Source organism: Gouania willdenowi, chromosome 1 (assembly GCF_900634775.1).
Source record: "Gouania willdenowi chromosome 1, fGouWil2.1, whole genome shotgun sequence".
In the NCBI taxonomy this organism is placed as follows: domain Eukaryota; kingdom Metazoa; phylum Chordata; class Actinopteri; order Blenniiformes; family Gobiesocidae; genus Gouania; species Gouania willdenowi.
In genome coordinates, this window is record NC_041044.1 from 29028773 (window position 1) to 29045759 (window position 16987).

Below are 16987 nucleotides of genomic sequence, written 5' to 3' on the forward strand. Positions count from 1 at the left end.
TCTGTATCTTGCTTGTACTTTTCATCTCATTTTAATGTTTTTAGAGGTTTTTGGGTTTTTTTTTTTTTTTTTTTACTTCTTTTCTTCTTTCAATACTCTGCTCTCCTATTCAGGAAAAGAGTGAACAGGAAAAGATGACACAGTGACAGGATGGGGAAAATCACAAAGGAAAATAACACAAGAGCAATTGTGGTTTGTAATGATGGACAGAAATGGGAAAATGTCAGCAAGAAAATTGGGGGAAAGCGCAATGGAGCATTGTAAGAAAGAAAAAATAGCAAGAGTGACAATAGGTAGACATTGACAAACTGCTTTGCAAGCATTTTTCGATCTTCCACAGTGAGACCTGCAGCAATCTGTAAGCGAAAAACCAATCAAGTGCTGAACCAAGAACAGAAACCACTCAGTAATGTATTTGTTAGCTGCATCCTTAAATGAGTGCAATGTAAATAAAATAAAGTTTGAGTGTTGCCGTGGCTCTGTGAAACTGCCAAAAAAGGTGACACAGTAAAGAAAACAATAGAGAGATTTTGAGAAACATAGAAATGAGGAAAAGGAGAAAGAAAACAACAACAAAAAATTCTTTTTTTCAATATCATTATTAATTCAGGGTATGTACCTTGCAGCTGGAAACTTCATGCTTCAACTAAACCAGCACTAGGGAACATGCTGACACATAAACAAAAGGCTTTTTAAATGTTTGCAGGCACTTGTCACAAAAAAGAGCTTGCAGTCATTGTTACATCCTGGACTTAAAAAGATACAACTTTATGTACTTTTTGCTTTTTGAATTAACTAGGCACACCTATTTAGTGCAATATAGCTTGTATTTTTATAAAGAAAATATAAAACCAACCTTTTGCTTTAATTAAACCAATGTTAAAGCTAATCTTCCATCTGAAGCCGCCCTGATGTATATTTGTGTATACTAGTGAAAGGTGTATTGTGCATCTGTAAGCAATCCTGCTTGACTTAATGAGTGTTTCAATGTTCAACTAAATCTTATTTCCTGTGTATGGAGCCAAAATCCATTCTATTGTGCATTTGTTTTTGTAATTAAATATTTCTAATTGGCGGAGTGCCAGTACTGCACTTGGACAGCTTTTATTTCAACATGCCCACTTATTATTTTGTGGCTTTGTGAGACACTTCCTCCATGTGAAGTGCGATTGGATCTTGACTTTTAAAGCCGTGAGGTTGTAAATAGATGCCACCGGTGCACTGTCATATATCTGCCGCTGATGCAGGACATCGGGATTCATCTGTGGTCATATAAACTCAAAGCTGACCATAAACTTCTGTTTGAGCACCATCGTAATGTTATCACAAGCAAGTGGCACATTGATGTTTGCCTCTCTGCTCACAAACCCTGAACACGTGGTGGTGCAGTAGGTCCTAAATATGTCATGGGGTTTGATTAGACTGCATGAAAGCCAAAGTGGCCTTTGTTTTTTAGCTGCTGCTGCTGCTGTATCTTACATGCTTTCTCCATGTCTGTTTCTCCTTGCTGTTCTGTGGAGCGGCTAAGTAGATGAAATTAATTTGCAGTGTGCATTTTTTCCATCTCCTTTCCTGCTCTCTCCATCTTCTCAGGCAATTAAATGAACCAGAGCTGCTGAGGCCTGTACGTGTGTGTGTGTTTGTGTGCATGTGTGTGTGCGTGTGCTGAATCTGGTATAGGGCATGTGTCCCTTTTGCTCAGATGTAATTGACGGCCGTATGGGAGTGTTGTGATCCTTGCTGTGCTTCATGTCTCAAATCACCTAAGACAGTGGCTTTCTTCCTATGTCGGTCTGTCTTCAACTCCCACTCATTATTCTCATCGCATACGCTCTGAAAAGCTTCTATTAGTCACACTTAATTAGCACTGTCCTTTTCTCTCACAGGTATTTCAGTTTTTTTTTTTTTTTCAAAGGGTGCCAACTGATAATGAATTAGAGAACAAGAACCAGGAAAGAAGGAAATGAATAGAGGAGAAGCAAACAGGGAATCATCCAAAGTTTGATAACTAAGGAGATGAGAGATATGTGGAAATACTGCTTCAACAGAGGTGTCAGTTGATTGCTGTGTAACCAGAATTAGAATCAGAATCAGAAAGGATTTTATTCACCAGGTACTGTTTAGAACAGTATGTGGCGTTATGAGGCGAAGTGCCCGTTAGGTAGAAAAAAAGATGACAACGCCAACCCCTCAAAATTAGGTTTAAACAGACTTCCGTCAAGGGGTAAACAGAAGACACACAGGTGATCGTGTATAATGGAGAACAGAGACGTGTTTCTTGGTGGAAAAACTGACAATGGTTTATTCTTTAACAAAAAAAAACAACTGTCCATATAAAAGAGTAAGCTCACTATATACAGCAGCAACCGGCCTACCATCAACGTGGGAGGAGGGTCCAAATAAATCAAATCAAATTAAAGTGACACACTCACGACGATGTGGGGGGGGGAGGAAACGCCCAAACGCCTACACCAGGACTGCACCGCACACGAAAAAAACCACCACCTCGGACCCACCACCACGATGACTGCTGCGGCTGCCGAGAGGAGAAGCACAGTGAGGATACAATATAACCAAATTTAAACACCAATATGAGCGGACATTCCATAAACAAAAAGAAAACACAAATAGGTTTACAAATCAGGTCTACAGTTGGGGGTATTCTGTCATGAAAACAAAACATTCAACTATTTTTTTAACCAAATACATCTGACAAAAACAATATGCAAAACCGAACAATAAGAACACACAAGTGATGAATCTTCCCTTAGGCAAAACACACACACACACACACACACACACACACTGACACGCAAACGTCACACACACACGCAAGCATGCACACACTACACACTACACACTGACACAGACACGCAACGTCATGCACACAGAAGCTGGACCGGGCGATACCCGTCACTAACAGCCGCAGCCGGGGCAGCCGAGTGCGAGCCGGGCACCGGCTTCGATTAAGGCAGCCGAAGCTACCGATGCCTCGGGGTGTAAGCGTTCCCGTGGACACGCAGTAGGCGAAGCAGCAGTGTTCCTTGTTCTACTTAGCTTTCTCCAACAGGTCCCGTGTCCCGATCGCCGGCAGCCCTCCCCCAGTAGCAGAGCCTCCGTCCTGCGCGGCTGGTGTGTTCCGGTTCCGCTGCAGGGCGAGGTCAGGTTTGGGGGGGCTGATGATCGCCACCGTCTGTCGGTATTAAATGACCCGATCTAAGAATCAATGAGAGCACGCAGTTCCGGTAGCGTGCAACAGGAGTGCCCGAGTCAGGTATGGGGAGGAGCAAAAGCCAGGGAGGAACGAGTGGTTGGAGGAAGAAACTCAATCCCTTTTATTCTCCCACCCTGTTAATAGGCCAGACTAACTTGCTAGCAGCAATACTGCTACATCCACCCCCCTTTTCTCTGATCGTCGCCCCGACGAGGCACCAATAGAAGATGAATGAGCCTAATTCCATGGTCGAAAGAAAACAGACATAGCAATTGATTGTGAGGAAACGGGTCTAGCGGGGGCCCGCTCCCTAACCGTCCGAGGAAGGTGATGGAGGTTTGAGTGCTGGCCAGCTGTGGAGCGTGTTGTTTGCCGCCTAGTCAAGCCACTACTCCCCAGAGGGGAGCATGCTCTGGCGGCGGGATGAGGTGCCAGTGTCGTGGCTGGGAGAGCCGGGGTTAAGTCCTGGGTGACTGCCGAAGCACGCCTGGCTGGTGTGGGGGAAGTATCCCTCACCCATGCCATTACATCGTCCCCGGATGAATCATCCTGTCTTATTGGCTGGTCAGGAGAAGCTTGAGGAGGAGGGGATGTATCCACAGCGGGGATGTCTCCCGCAACAACCTTCAGGAGCGTCCGGTGCACACGTTTGACCTCAGTAGGTTCATTGACTGGGGCCACTGCATACACCGGGCCTTCCCCGGGCGGGGCTTTTACCACCCGATGCTGCACCGAACCCCACTTATCTTGGATTTTGCAACGGCCCTTTCTACCATAGTTTCGTAACAACACCAGTTGGCCCTCCACCAGGGGTTCCAGTCGAACACCCTGGTCGTGGTTCTTCTTACGGCGCTCGGCTGCGACCTTTAGCCGGTCTCGAACGCTATCAAAAGCTAGAAGCAACCGAGTTTGGTGCTCCTGCACCCAATCACGCACAGTCCCTCCCACAGGGTCTTGGACCCTCCCCAACAGAAAATCGACTGGAAGCCTTGCCTCCCGGCCGAACATGAGGAAGAAAGGAGATTCCCCAGTCGATTGGTGGGGAGTAGTGTTGTAGGCATACAACACTTGTGGTAGACAGGAGTGCCAATCCCGCTTACGGGATGTTGGCAAAGTACGTAACAGATCGTAAAGTGTGCGATTAAACCGCTCGCACTGGCCATTCCCAGCGGGGTGATAAGGGGTCGTCCGGGACTTTTCAATCCCATATAGTTTGCAGAGCTGTTTGATGAGTGTACTCTCAAAGTTCCTACCCTGGTCCGAATGAATCCGGACTGGAGCGCCAAACTTTGAAAACCACTCCACTGACAACACCTGGGCTACTGTAGATGCAGTTTGGTCTCGGGTCGGAAAGTCCAGGGTGTACTTGCTGAACACATCGGTCACCACAAGGACATTCTCCAGTGCGCTACGAGATGGCTCGAGCATGGTGAAATCTATGGCTAAAATTTCATTCGGCTCTGAAGCCAACAAATGGCCCAGGAAACTCCTAGCTGATGGCCCGGCATCCTTTGCAACCTGACATCGTTTGACACCAGTGCCTCACATCCGACGCCATCCCCGGCCAGTAACACCGCTGCCTCAGCAAGTCCAAGGTCCTATCTACACCCTGATGGCCCTGATTTTGGTGGAGCTCAGTAAGGACCTGTGCTTTCAAGGCAACAGGCAGGAGCACCTGACGAACTGGCTCACCACCATCGGAACGCGAAACCTGTCGATAAGCCACCCCAGTCTCCTCAACCAATTGACCCCATTGTCTGAGAAGTGCCAGCGCGAGCCGGGACAGCTGGCTACGCTCATCGCGGTTTGGGTACCGTTTCTCACGCCAGAATGCCAACACCTTACCAAGCACCGGATCAGCCTGCTGAAGGGCTGAGAGGTCAGTGGGTAGTTGCTGGGGAAATACTTGTACAGCGGCTTGCTGTGCTTCAAACCCTCGGGTTTGCAAAGCTTGCCTCAAGGGTGATGGAAGACCGGTACCGGCAACCATTGCACCCAAATCTATGGCCACCGGTGGGTGCTGACGGGACAAAGCATCCGCATTCGCGTTGTTTTTACCTGGACGGTAGCGGATCTCAAAATCAAAAGCAGCTAGCTGGGCTGCCCAACGCTGCTCTAGAGCGCCAAGTTTGGCCGAAGACAGGTGGCTCAGGGGATTATTGTCTGTGAAGACAACACACCTGTGGCCAAGCAAATACTCTCGAAATGTATCGGTCATAGCCCATTTTAACGCCAGGAATTCCAATTTCATAGAACTGTAATTTACTGGGTTGCGCTCTGTCGGTCTCAATCCTCTGCTAGCAAATGCTATAGGCCGAACCTTCCCCCCTTGCTCTTGCGAAAGAACAGCGCCCAGGCCCCCATGACTGGCATCCACCTCTAGGATGAATGGAAGGGAGAAGTCAGCATATGCAAGCACAGGGGCATCTGTGAACTTGGACTTCAATGCCTCGAAGCTCTGTTGATGTTCGGACGTCCACTTGCCCGCAACCAAAGGCTCAGACCGCTTGGACTTCGACCCTCCGAAATCGGCTACCAGCCGGTGAAGGGGGGCAGCCAGTTTGGCAAAACCCTCCACAAAACGACGATAATAGCTGGCGAACCCGAGAAAGGATCGCAGCTCTGGGATGGTGGTGGGGGACGGCCACTTAGCTACCGCCTCAATCTTTGTGGGGTCAGTGGAGACACCACTGGCAGAGATGACGTGCCCTAAATAGCTAACCTCCGGTCTGAAGAAGGAACATTTAGACAGTTTTGCCTTCAGGCCCTCCCTCTGTAGCCGCTGGAGCACTTCCTCCAATCTCCCCAAATGTTGCTGGAAAGTGGAGGAGAAGACAACAATGTCATCCAAATACAAGAGTAGGGCCTGACACTGCTTATCCCCAAAAATCCTCTGCATGAGGCGCTGGAACGTGCTGGGGGCATTACACAGCCCAAAGGGCATACGGTTCCATTCAAACAGACCGAACGGAGTGCAAAACGCTGTCTTCGGCCGATCTGCTTCTGCCATCGGAACCTGATTGTACCCACTGGCTAAATCCATAGTGGAAAACCAGCGAGCTCCAGTCAACGCATCTAGTGACTCCTCTATGCGGGGAAGGGGGAAGGCATCCTTTCTTGTCTTACGGTTAAGTTGACGGTAGTCCACGCAAAGGCGCAAGCTACCATCCTTTTTCTTAACCAGGACGATCGGAGAAGCAAAAGGACTGCTGCTCTCCCTAATGATCTGTGCACTTAACAGCTGATTTATATGCTCTTTGACTACTTCGTATTCCGAGGGAGGAATACGTCTGTAGCGCTGTCGGATGGGGGCATCATCTAAGAGAGGGATCTGATGGGAAATTAAATTAGTACAACCTAAATCACTGTCATGGGAAGAGAACACAGAAGTGTACTGATTGAGAAGACAGCGCGCTTCCTTCTGCTCCTCTCTGGACAGGAGGGAAAGGTCTACTGCCTCAACCTGATCCAATAACGTAGGGGCAACTGCCTGCGATGTCACAGTGGCTACATGGGCAGAGGCCTCTTCAATTACTGAGGGTAAACTCGCCACATGAACTTCCACCAGGGCTCCTACTATAGTACGAGGGTAAAGCACCACCTCCACAGTACCGACGTTCACGATGGGAATATACGCCGTGCTGTACTCCACATCCACCAGTGATGGGGAGGCCAGCAATCCAGCAGGGAGTCCCTGGATTGGGGGCTCATAGAGTACGCTGGCACACGAAAAATGGGCTGAACAGGTGGCTTGTATCACCTGCATGGTGCCACCAGGGATCCTACAAACCTTCTGTCCGCGCACCTTCACTCTACCAGGGACCTCAGTGAGCGAGTCTATTGGGATCCGGTGGCATTTCTGCAAAGCTTGTGCCACCGATGAGGGTGCTTTAGTGACGATTGGCAGCTCAAACAGAGCGAGACCATACTGGCCAAACAGTGTTTTGTAACACCTTTGCAGGATGTTCATCCCCAAAACACCAGGTAAATGAGGAGAACCATCAGCGGGAGGGTCCTGGACCACCAGTACTCCGCATCCTGGTAGCAGGTTGCCACAGAGCTCAACATCGAGCTCCAGGTAGCCGAGGTAGGGAATGGGTAACCCATTTGCCGCCCGAAGTTGCAGCCACTTACAGGATTGTAGCCTATCCTGGCCCCACGGTTCAAAGTGCTCCTTAAAAAAATGCTGTGTGACAGTGGATACCATTGAGCCGGTATCGACTAAGCATGGAACCAGTACCCCCCCCATAACTACCTCCAACTGCGGACAAGCGGCGACTAGCTTAGCTTGGTCCCTGTACCCAGACATCGCTAATGAGCCTCTGGTGGCCCCCTCCGAACTTTGGCTCTGCAGCTCGGCGGGCACTAGTTTTCCGACTGCTGAGAGGAATGAGGCTGCAGGCCCGGCAGAGCGCAAGCCGACCGCGGTTGGGGACGGGGAGGACCACGCCCTCCCTCACATTCTCTGGCAAAATGGCCGGGTTGCTGACAACGTCTACAAATTACTGTAGCCCGGTTAAGTGGCCGATTGTACTGCTGGTTAGTCTGCAGCCTAGCCAGTGTTTCGGTTAGCTGGTTAAGCTGTACCTGCTGGAGATTTAACATCTCCTTTACTTCGAGCAGCTCACTAGGTGGTGGATTAGACGCCGGGGGGGCGCGCTGGACTCCATACTGTAGGCCCAGTACTGAAGGGACCGAGTGACTCCGCCCCCGCACCCCTCCTGGTAATCCCTCCTTCTCCCATCTAATTGCCTCGGCTCTCACTTCAAGCAGAGAAATTACAGGCTGCCGACGTACCAACTGTTTTAGCTCTCGGCGGAGGGAGCAATCCAACACGTTCTCAATAAACTGATCACGCAATAAAACGTCCGAGTTAAGCACATTACTTGGAGCCCGTTGCTTCACAGAGGCCATTAAACTCATGACTGCAAGCGAAAACTCCTGAAGAGTCTCCTCCTCCTGCTGCCGTCGTGAGAAAAAGGCCTCCTGTAAAGCAACGTAGGAGTCCGAACAGCCGTAAAGCTCCCGCAAAATGGCAATAATGGTGTCTGGATCATTGCGCTCTACGTTTGTTCGGTACTTTATCTCCTCCCGTGCTTCTCCTGTCAAGTGATCATAAAGAAAAAATGCTTTATCTGATCTTGACAGATGACGTGCTCGCATACATGCCTCAGCTTCCTCCAGCCATTCCTCCAGCCCTAAGCCTGATCTACCTGAAAAGATGGGGCACTTCCTGTCTCTAGGTACTAAGACCAGTCTCTCAGCGACTGGAAAGCTAGTAGCAGAAGACGCCTGCTGGGGCTCGGTGGGAGTGAGAGGTGCGGCACTAGGACCAGGCGCAGCCTGCTGCAACCTCTCATTGTCTGCCCTCAACTGTGCTACCAAGTCCCTCAAATCCTGAAGTTCCCCCTCCATTATGCTACCGTGACCACTAAATCTAACCACTATAATCAGGAAACGCACTGCTGCTTCGCCTTAGAGTCAATATCCGTAGGACTACCCTTAAACAAAAACCATCAACGTATCAAGAAAAGAAACACACCCCAAGCCCTCACGTCTCCACGCTCACTATACACACGTCCTGTCGACAACGCCAAATGTGGCGTTATAAGGCGAAGTGCCCGTTAGGTAGAAAAAAACTGACAATGCCAACCCCTCAAAATTAGGTTTAAACAGACTTCCGTCAAGGGGTAAACAGAAGACACACAGGTGGTCGTGTACAATGGAGAACAGAGACGCGTTTCTTGGTGGAAAAACTTACAATGGTTTATTCTTTAACAATAAAAAAACAACTGTCCATATAAAAGAGTAAGCTCACTATATACAGCAGCAACCGGCCTACCATCAACGTGGGAGGAGGGTCCAAATAAATCAAATCAAATTAAAGTGACACACTCACGACTATGTGGGGGGGGGAGGAAACGCCCAAACGCCTACACCAGGACTGCACCGCACACGAAAAAAACCACCACCTCGGACCCACCACCACGATGACTGCTGCGGCTGCCGAGAGGAGAAGCACAGTAAGGATACAATATAACCAAATTTAAACACCAATATGAGCGGACATTCCATAAACAAAAAGAAAACACAAATAGGTTTACAAATCAGGTCTACAGTTGGGGGTATTCTGTCATGAAAACAAAACATTCAACTATTTTTTTAACCAAATACATCTGACAAAAACAATATGCAAAACCGAACAATAAGAACACACAAGTGATGAATCTTCCCTTAGGCAAAACACACACACACACACACACACACACTGACACGCAAACGTCACACACACACGCAAGCATGCACACACTACACACTACACACTGACACAGACACGCAACGTCATGCACACAGAAGCTGGACCGGGCGATACCCGTCACTAACAGCCGCAGCCGGGGCAGCCGAGTGCGAGCCGGGCACCGGCTTCGATTAAGGCAGCCGAAGCTACCGATGCCTTGGGGTGTAAGCGTTCCCGTGGACACGTAGTAGGCGAAGCAGCAGTGTTCCTTGTTCTACTTAGCTTTCTCCAACAGGTCCCGTGTCCCGATCGCCGGCAGCCCTCCCCCAGTAGCAGAGCCTCCGTCCTGCGTGGCTGGTGTGTTCCGGTTCCGCTGCAGGGCGAGGTCAGGTTTGGGGGGTCTGATGATCGCCACCGTCTGTCGGTATTAAATGACCCGATCTAAGAATCAATGAGAGCACGCAGTTCCGGTAGCGTGCAACAGGAGTGCCCGAGTCAGGTATTGGGAGGAACAAAAGCCAGGGAGGAACGAGTGGTTGGAGGAAGAAACTCAATCCCTTTTATTCTCCCACCCTGTTAATAGGCCAGACTAACTTGCTAGCAGCAATACTGCTACAAGTACAAGGAATTTAACTTGGTCGTTGCAGCGGAAAGAACACACATCAACACACCGCGGCTGCCATTTTCGGCACCATCATGTTTAGATGAGAAGTGGGATAAGAACAGGAAGACAGACAAAATAAGCCTTTGCTTCCACTCTGATACAGTCAGATGTTGTGTGTTCAGAAGACAGAAAGTCCAGATGGCGACGGGGGGAGAGGAGGAGGGACAGAGCGTCAGATCTGCATACATCCATGGTGAGATTGAAACACAACCTTGAGCTGGCGTGTGGAGGGAGGCCAATGGGTGATAATGATTTGTTTTCATTTCAGGCTAGCATTGTTTCAATAGCCTTGAAGTCTCTGGTCTCAGCAGTAAATCCAATAATGTGGCATCAAACCGCTGGACGAGCATTTATCCTTTCCATCATCTTCACAATCGATTCGATTCCACGCAAATGCTCCAAAGTAGCCTCCTGCTTACTTTTGAGTTTGTTCATTGTGATAGTCTGAGAGTTCAGTGCTCTGCCCCATCCTTCAAAAATGGCATGTCTACTACCATAAATCTAATCATGTAGATGTCCTCCACATTTTCAACGGAACGCATGAACAGACACACGACCTTCCACTTGTTCCCGGAATCCATCGTGTATCCGGCCGCAAACATTCCACCTGGACACGCGGGCTCACCCCGGCATGGTCTTCTTGTTGAAAAAGTGGGGTCAATAGCATTAAGAGACCAGTTAATCAATTCCATGTTTTCGGTTTTTGGATAATGCAGAGAGAGTCTCCTGTAGATCCACATGACAGAGACAGCAAACAAAACAAAACAGGGAAAGATAGGAGGGAGAGTGGGAGCAGGGAAAAATGCGACCGCCTTCACCATTTTCCATCCTGTTTGCTCTTTTTCGGGGTCGCTGCTGCCTATCCCAGCTGTCAAAGGGCGCTAGGTCGGGGTACACCCTGGACAGGGCGCCAGTCCAACACAGGGCAACACACACAGACAGAGACTCACACTACCATTCACTCCTATGAGCAATTTAGTGACTCCAATCAACAGTCATGTTTTTGGATGGTGGGAGGAAACATGAGTACCCAAAGGAAACCCACACAAGCACAGGGAGAATAAGTGTCCACTTTAGGGCTTGAACCCAGGACCTTTTTGCTGTTAGACTGCTGTAACCAAAATGTTTGTCCAAAAATTATATCAAAAATATGAATGAATAATGTATCTGAATGGACTCAGCGACTACATTATACATTTACTACATCAGTAGGGATGGGACTCAAAATTAATATGGCGATCATTAGCCTCATCTTCGCAAGATACGGTAGTCGATACACTGGCGCTAATTATACATATACACAAAAAATATACTGTTTATACAAATATATACAGTAGATAAGATTTAATTGTAGTTTAATCAAACCTGTTGTTGTTTTCTGTTGAATCTTATATCCTGTGCTTACTTTAAGCCTCAATAATGTCTCAAAGCGCTGAAGTCTCAGGAATAGAGAGATTTATGCAATCACCAAACATCCCCCTAGCTGAATATGGGAGGGAACTGAGAAAACTTAAATTAAGGCATGGAATATAAGCAAACTTGGAAGTGAGTATTCTTGCTTTGACTGACTGACTCGCTCACACACGGACACGTGCCAACACGCGTGCATGCACACACGCACTCACACACAGGCACTGGGCAGTTCTGCTGTGGCAATCTGGAGAGGTAATTATTTGCTTGGTCGGTCTGAGCCTGATTCGGCTCTCAAGGACAGACTCACCTTCAACACCGGGTGTTTATTTTTTTCTGTGGAGGCTGTAAATTTAATGTAACAATTTTAATACAAAAAAAAATCACGTTATGTATACCAAATCATGCATAACGTGTTGATATCAAGTATCACTGCCTGACATGTATACATCTTTAAACTTACAGCAAACAATTGCGTTTGATGTGTGATCCATTCAGGTCTACTTCACAACACCCGGTTGGAATGGGACATTCACCTTTAAATCACGGCGTGATGATTGTAGTCTTGCGTGCCTTTTAAGACGGTTAGTGGGTTGGACTCTGGTAGCTAGTTGGGTTGGCAAATCTGCTATTTGTGCAAGGTTATAATCCTCAGACTGAGCCCTGCACCTTCAACAGGGCCAATAGTTGTTGGTGTTTGTGCGTTAGGGCCAGAATAGCATTGATAGGATGCAGGAAATGAGGTTGTAGAGGAGATTGGAAAGTAGAAAGGAGTATAGGCGAGTATGGATTGGGTGAGAATGCACTGTGATGAGTGGTGAGTACAGGAGGAAATGAAGAAGGGAGGCAGAGTGAGATTGGAAGAAGGCCATTAGAGTGTGGACATCAGTCAGGGAAAATGAGTTGATCATCACAGCTAGGCCAGACATATAATTTTTCACTTTCTGTCTCCATAAAACAGTTTTTTACGACAGCCTTCCCGAGATGACGGCTAGCTGTTTTTATGTATGGCTCTCTTCTCGTATTTATGGCAGTGAGCATGTGTGTGGACAGCAAAACAGTTTGAAATGCAAAATGGGCATTAATAGAGGCGTAAGCAGTAATTTATTTGTGTGTGTGTGTGTGTGTGTGTGTGTGTGTGTGTGTGTGTGTGTGTGTGTGTGTGTGTGTGTGTGTGTGTGTGTGTGTGTGTGTGTGTGTGTGTGTGTGTGTGTGGCAAAACGTGTAGTTAATTGCACATAAACTGAGTCTGAGGCGTATGTTTTGGACTTTAGTTGGTGTTTTCATTTGTGTGTGTTCCGAGTTCTGCAGTCCCATAAAATTGTAGCAGAGAGTTTTCAGTGATGGACTTACACCAACACAACCAGGAGACCAATAACAGTGGGCGCCTGAAGAAGTGACCAAAGAGCCAACTCCAGCAGACTAGATCTGAATGCTGTATCATTTCTCAGCTTCATTTCCCCTCAGAGCCTCATTCCCAGCTAGCCCCAATATCCAGATGGCAATATCTTCCCAAATGTTGCAGAAATGCAATAGTTTACCCTGTGAGTTTTGCTCTTTACAGCCCAGCAGGAGAGAGTACTTATCTGGAGGATATTTCTAAAAGGGAGGACTTATAAGTTATGCAGCTGCTTACACTCATTTACACATAAATGAAATGTGGAATCCATTCTTCTTTTCTTTTCTTTTCTTTTTTTTGCAGAACGCATGCTAATGTCAGTATACGACCACTCTGGCATGCCTGGAGCAAACCATCCATCAACAGAAAACATGGCCAAATCGATGGTGATTGAGGATTTATTTTCAGACAAGAAATAGAGAAGTAAATCAATAAATCAACAAGTAAACAAATTAATAATTCAGTCAACATGAACAGAACACGAACAAAAGATGCATCGACCTCTACGGTTTGTTTGATACATGACTTCGTAGCTCTGATTGAGATATGCAACTTATTATACAAACTTTTCTACTTGCCACCTATGCCAATATAGTTGAGAATTTACTACAATATAATATATATTTATAAAGTGCTTTTCATACAACATGTACTTTACATGGTTAAAATGAATCATGCAGCACCCACAAATACAGCATTGTATTAATTCCATCCAATGATCTATCACCATGTTTTGTTTCACTTTTTTTTCCTTTTGGTTATTTTGTTTACCAAAAAATGGATTGTAATTGTAATGGAGCGTATTTAATGTATGCATTCTGTGTATATGTCGTCATTTCAGAAGTTATTCATCATGCGGAGTCGTGTCAAAAATTATCTTTCTTTCATTATTTTTTTGACTCAATACAAATATTACCGGCTCCTGGATTAAATTTAATTATGCCTCTACTTTGATAGAAAATCAACCTGTATTAATGTAATATATTTCATTTTGATACTTACTAGAAGAATAAATGGTCCAATGAAATTGTGTAGAAATAAATACTGTCTGTGCACCAGAAAATCTAACATTAACAATAGATTTACAGAGATACAATGTAATAATTAGCAACAGCAAAAATAATTATAAGAATTCTAAAATCGGGTTTAAAATCCAGGTTACATGACAAGGATATGATTGCATTGGGTAAAGTGGGAGATAAGATATGAACAGAATAGTCAAATAAAAAACAATAGAGCCTGTGCAAGTTCATTAATTAATCAACAAAAAACCTCAACACCCATTCATGGTGCATTAAAAGAGAACGTGTCGGAACATGATGCAAGACAGTGTCACTTTCCATGTTCCCTTGGCCATTGACTTTGTTAGGTTCAGGACTATAAATGAGTGAATATATTGCAATATATTTCTCCACATAGTGAAGGTTCTAACTGCTGTCTGATCTTTTCCTTGCATTACTTGAAATTGCCATGCATAGTGATTATATCTGAAAGATACAATTCATTATTGAAAGCCTATTTGAAACCTCTTCATATATGGACTACCGATTGTTTTCAACCTTCATTGCAGCCGCGGCTTGTGTGCGTCCCTGTGTATATTGACTTTGTGATATTGATCAGATTGCACAGCAGGGTGGTCCTGCACTTAGTCATCACTAAATCCTGACACGGAAGAAAAGCTCCACCTCTCAGAGCATGGTAGAAGTTAGAGCTCCCATATTCACCTGGCATCTACACTCATTTATTTATGGAAGAGAAAAATGGGGAAGGGCAGTCTTTGGATGTCACAGGTTGTTTACAGCTCCAATTTATGATATACCCTACCTGTGTATTTCAAAAACTGTCCTTTGCTGTTTGACCTATTGATTTTTGTTAGAGTGGAACTCCTAAAGTATCACTCCCCTGCCCTTGGTGATGGGACTCCATCCAGAACACTCTGTTTTTTGCATGCTAGTCCTGGGGTTTCTCTGTCAAGAGAGATGGTTCTGGCTGGTAGGTTTGCTGGGTGCTCCGGGTGTCTGGCTGGAATGCCTCCCACAGGACCCACTCCCACTGATCATTACCATCTATGAATAGCTGCTGCATTGCAGATAGATGAAGAAAGGAGAGGTAAACGGCAAGGAAGGGTCGCAATGAAAGGAGAAGAGTAATGTTTGTGGTGTGACATTAAAAGAGTACAATGTTGTAAATGAGCCTGAGAGGAAAGTGTGTGTGAGGCTGAAAGAACTCAGGAAATACCTCTTCAAGGACATTCGGTAGTGAGGCATCTCTGTTATCAACATATGCTAAAGAACAAAAAGGCACATAATAGATTCAATTTATATGGTGCTTTTTCTTATCCAGAAACTCAAAGCGTAGACATGCCATTACTCAGTCGCACCGCTGTCATTGTGCTGGCGATAAGCAACATCTGTAACCACATCTGTCATGGCAGGAGAATGGCCATAAATCTGACCACCACCAATGATTTGTTCACATTCAAACGAGACAAGGTGGTTAGAGTTTCTCAACCAAGGACATGATAGATATAGGATGGACTATACTAAATACCTCTACCCTCTGAGCTGCTGTCATTCTTTTTGCACATCACTTTATTGCAGTATGCTTCTAAAGAACCTTTGACTCACATACATGGATAAAAATGTGCAGAAAGGAGTGACAGGACAGACCCAATGAAATAAAGACGACAATGACAATGTGCCGCCTCATTACCCTTAAGGACTTTTTGAACATCTAATAACTGCTGTAACCTTACAAACTATTACATTCATCAGTGACAATGTCATAAAGGCACACATTTCTTGCTTTTATTGCCTTGGCCTACAAACCCAAAACGTGTCATGGCAATGACCTTAAAACCAAAGTGTTTCACCCAAAAGTAAGCTTTAGATTTTATTTTCCATAATGTACATGAAGTATGGCATTTGTAATAAGTTCAAACGTGTGCTTGTTAGAAGAGGAACTTCAATAATGTTCTAAACACCTTATTTTCCCCCATGGAGTTAATGAGGTGTGCATGATTGGTTGTGTCTATATGTGGCCCTGCAGACTGGCCTTCCTTACACCCATTGGGAGGTGGAAAATGGAAGTAGGCTCAGAAAACCACTTCCCAAGCTTGGAATATATGATTGCACATTTATGTTGTTTTTATGAGTTTTGAAATACATAGTCACAATTTAATTTTTTTTTTTATCAAATAAGGTAATTTTTTTTCTTCTTTTACCCAGTTTTATAAAAAAAATAGTTGTGATTCAGAGACAACAGAAAAGGTTGAGGAACAACTGCCCTAAGCGCAGAATGAATTGAGTATGGATAATGGGGATAAACTCAGATTCACCCTCCTGGAGATTGAATTATTATTTAAAGGAGTGATGTATGACACACTCACTCCTTTCGTTCTTTATATCTTCACAAAATATTAGACCTACATGTTAGCAGCGCAAAAAACAAAAATACCAATACACAATAAATCCTGATTTTGGGACACAATCATAATTGCAAAGTAAAAACCTGCTTTATAATGTGAACAAAACAAAAGAATGGTAAAAGAAAGGGGAAAAAAATAAATGAAAAGTTTGGAGCACTCTATTGTGACACTTTTTGCATAAGGATGTCTACAATTATGAAGAAATGTATCTTTTTTTTCTTTTTTTTTTGTGATTTTGTGTAGTCAGTTCCCATTTTTGTTTTCGTGATAAGTTAGTGTGAAAGGGCAGGAAGGTCAGCGTGTAATGAGAAAATCAGAAGTGGGTGAATTTACACAGGACTTGGTAGATTTTTCATGGAGGATGGAAAAAAAGTAACTGATAAATAATTGTAACTTGAACATTAGTTGATAGTTTAATTTATTTGCCAAACATCTTTTAGTCGACTCAAACTGGATTGAAAATAATTGTAACGACTACATTTTAACTTTTACACACAAAATAAATACAAAATGTCAGGATGAAAACCTTAAAAAAAACCAACAGAAATATGAGGTCAAAATGATCACAGTGATCAGTCTTGAGACCAGCTGTTGGGCTCGTGCCTGATTAATAATTAATTAATTAGGCCTGCTGT

General features: G+C 45.3%; 2 protein-coding genes across 4 annotated transcripts in view; one reads left to right on the forward strand and one right to left on the reverse strand.

Annotated features, from left to right (window-relative positions):
* Window positions 1–16987, forward strand: part of klhl5 (kelch-like family member 5) — a 53720-nt gene that overhangs the window by 11179 nt on the left and 25554 nt on the right. The window lies entirely within an intron of this gene.
* Window positions 3050–8629, reverse strand: LOC114457545 (uncharacterized). The gene is given in 6 exon segments (XM_028439526.1): window positions 3050–3193; window positions 3530–4742; window positions 4744–7400; window positions 7516–7679; window positions 8101–8316; window positions 8428–8629. Coding segments are annotated over 6 exon segments (4596 nt in total).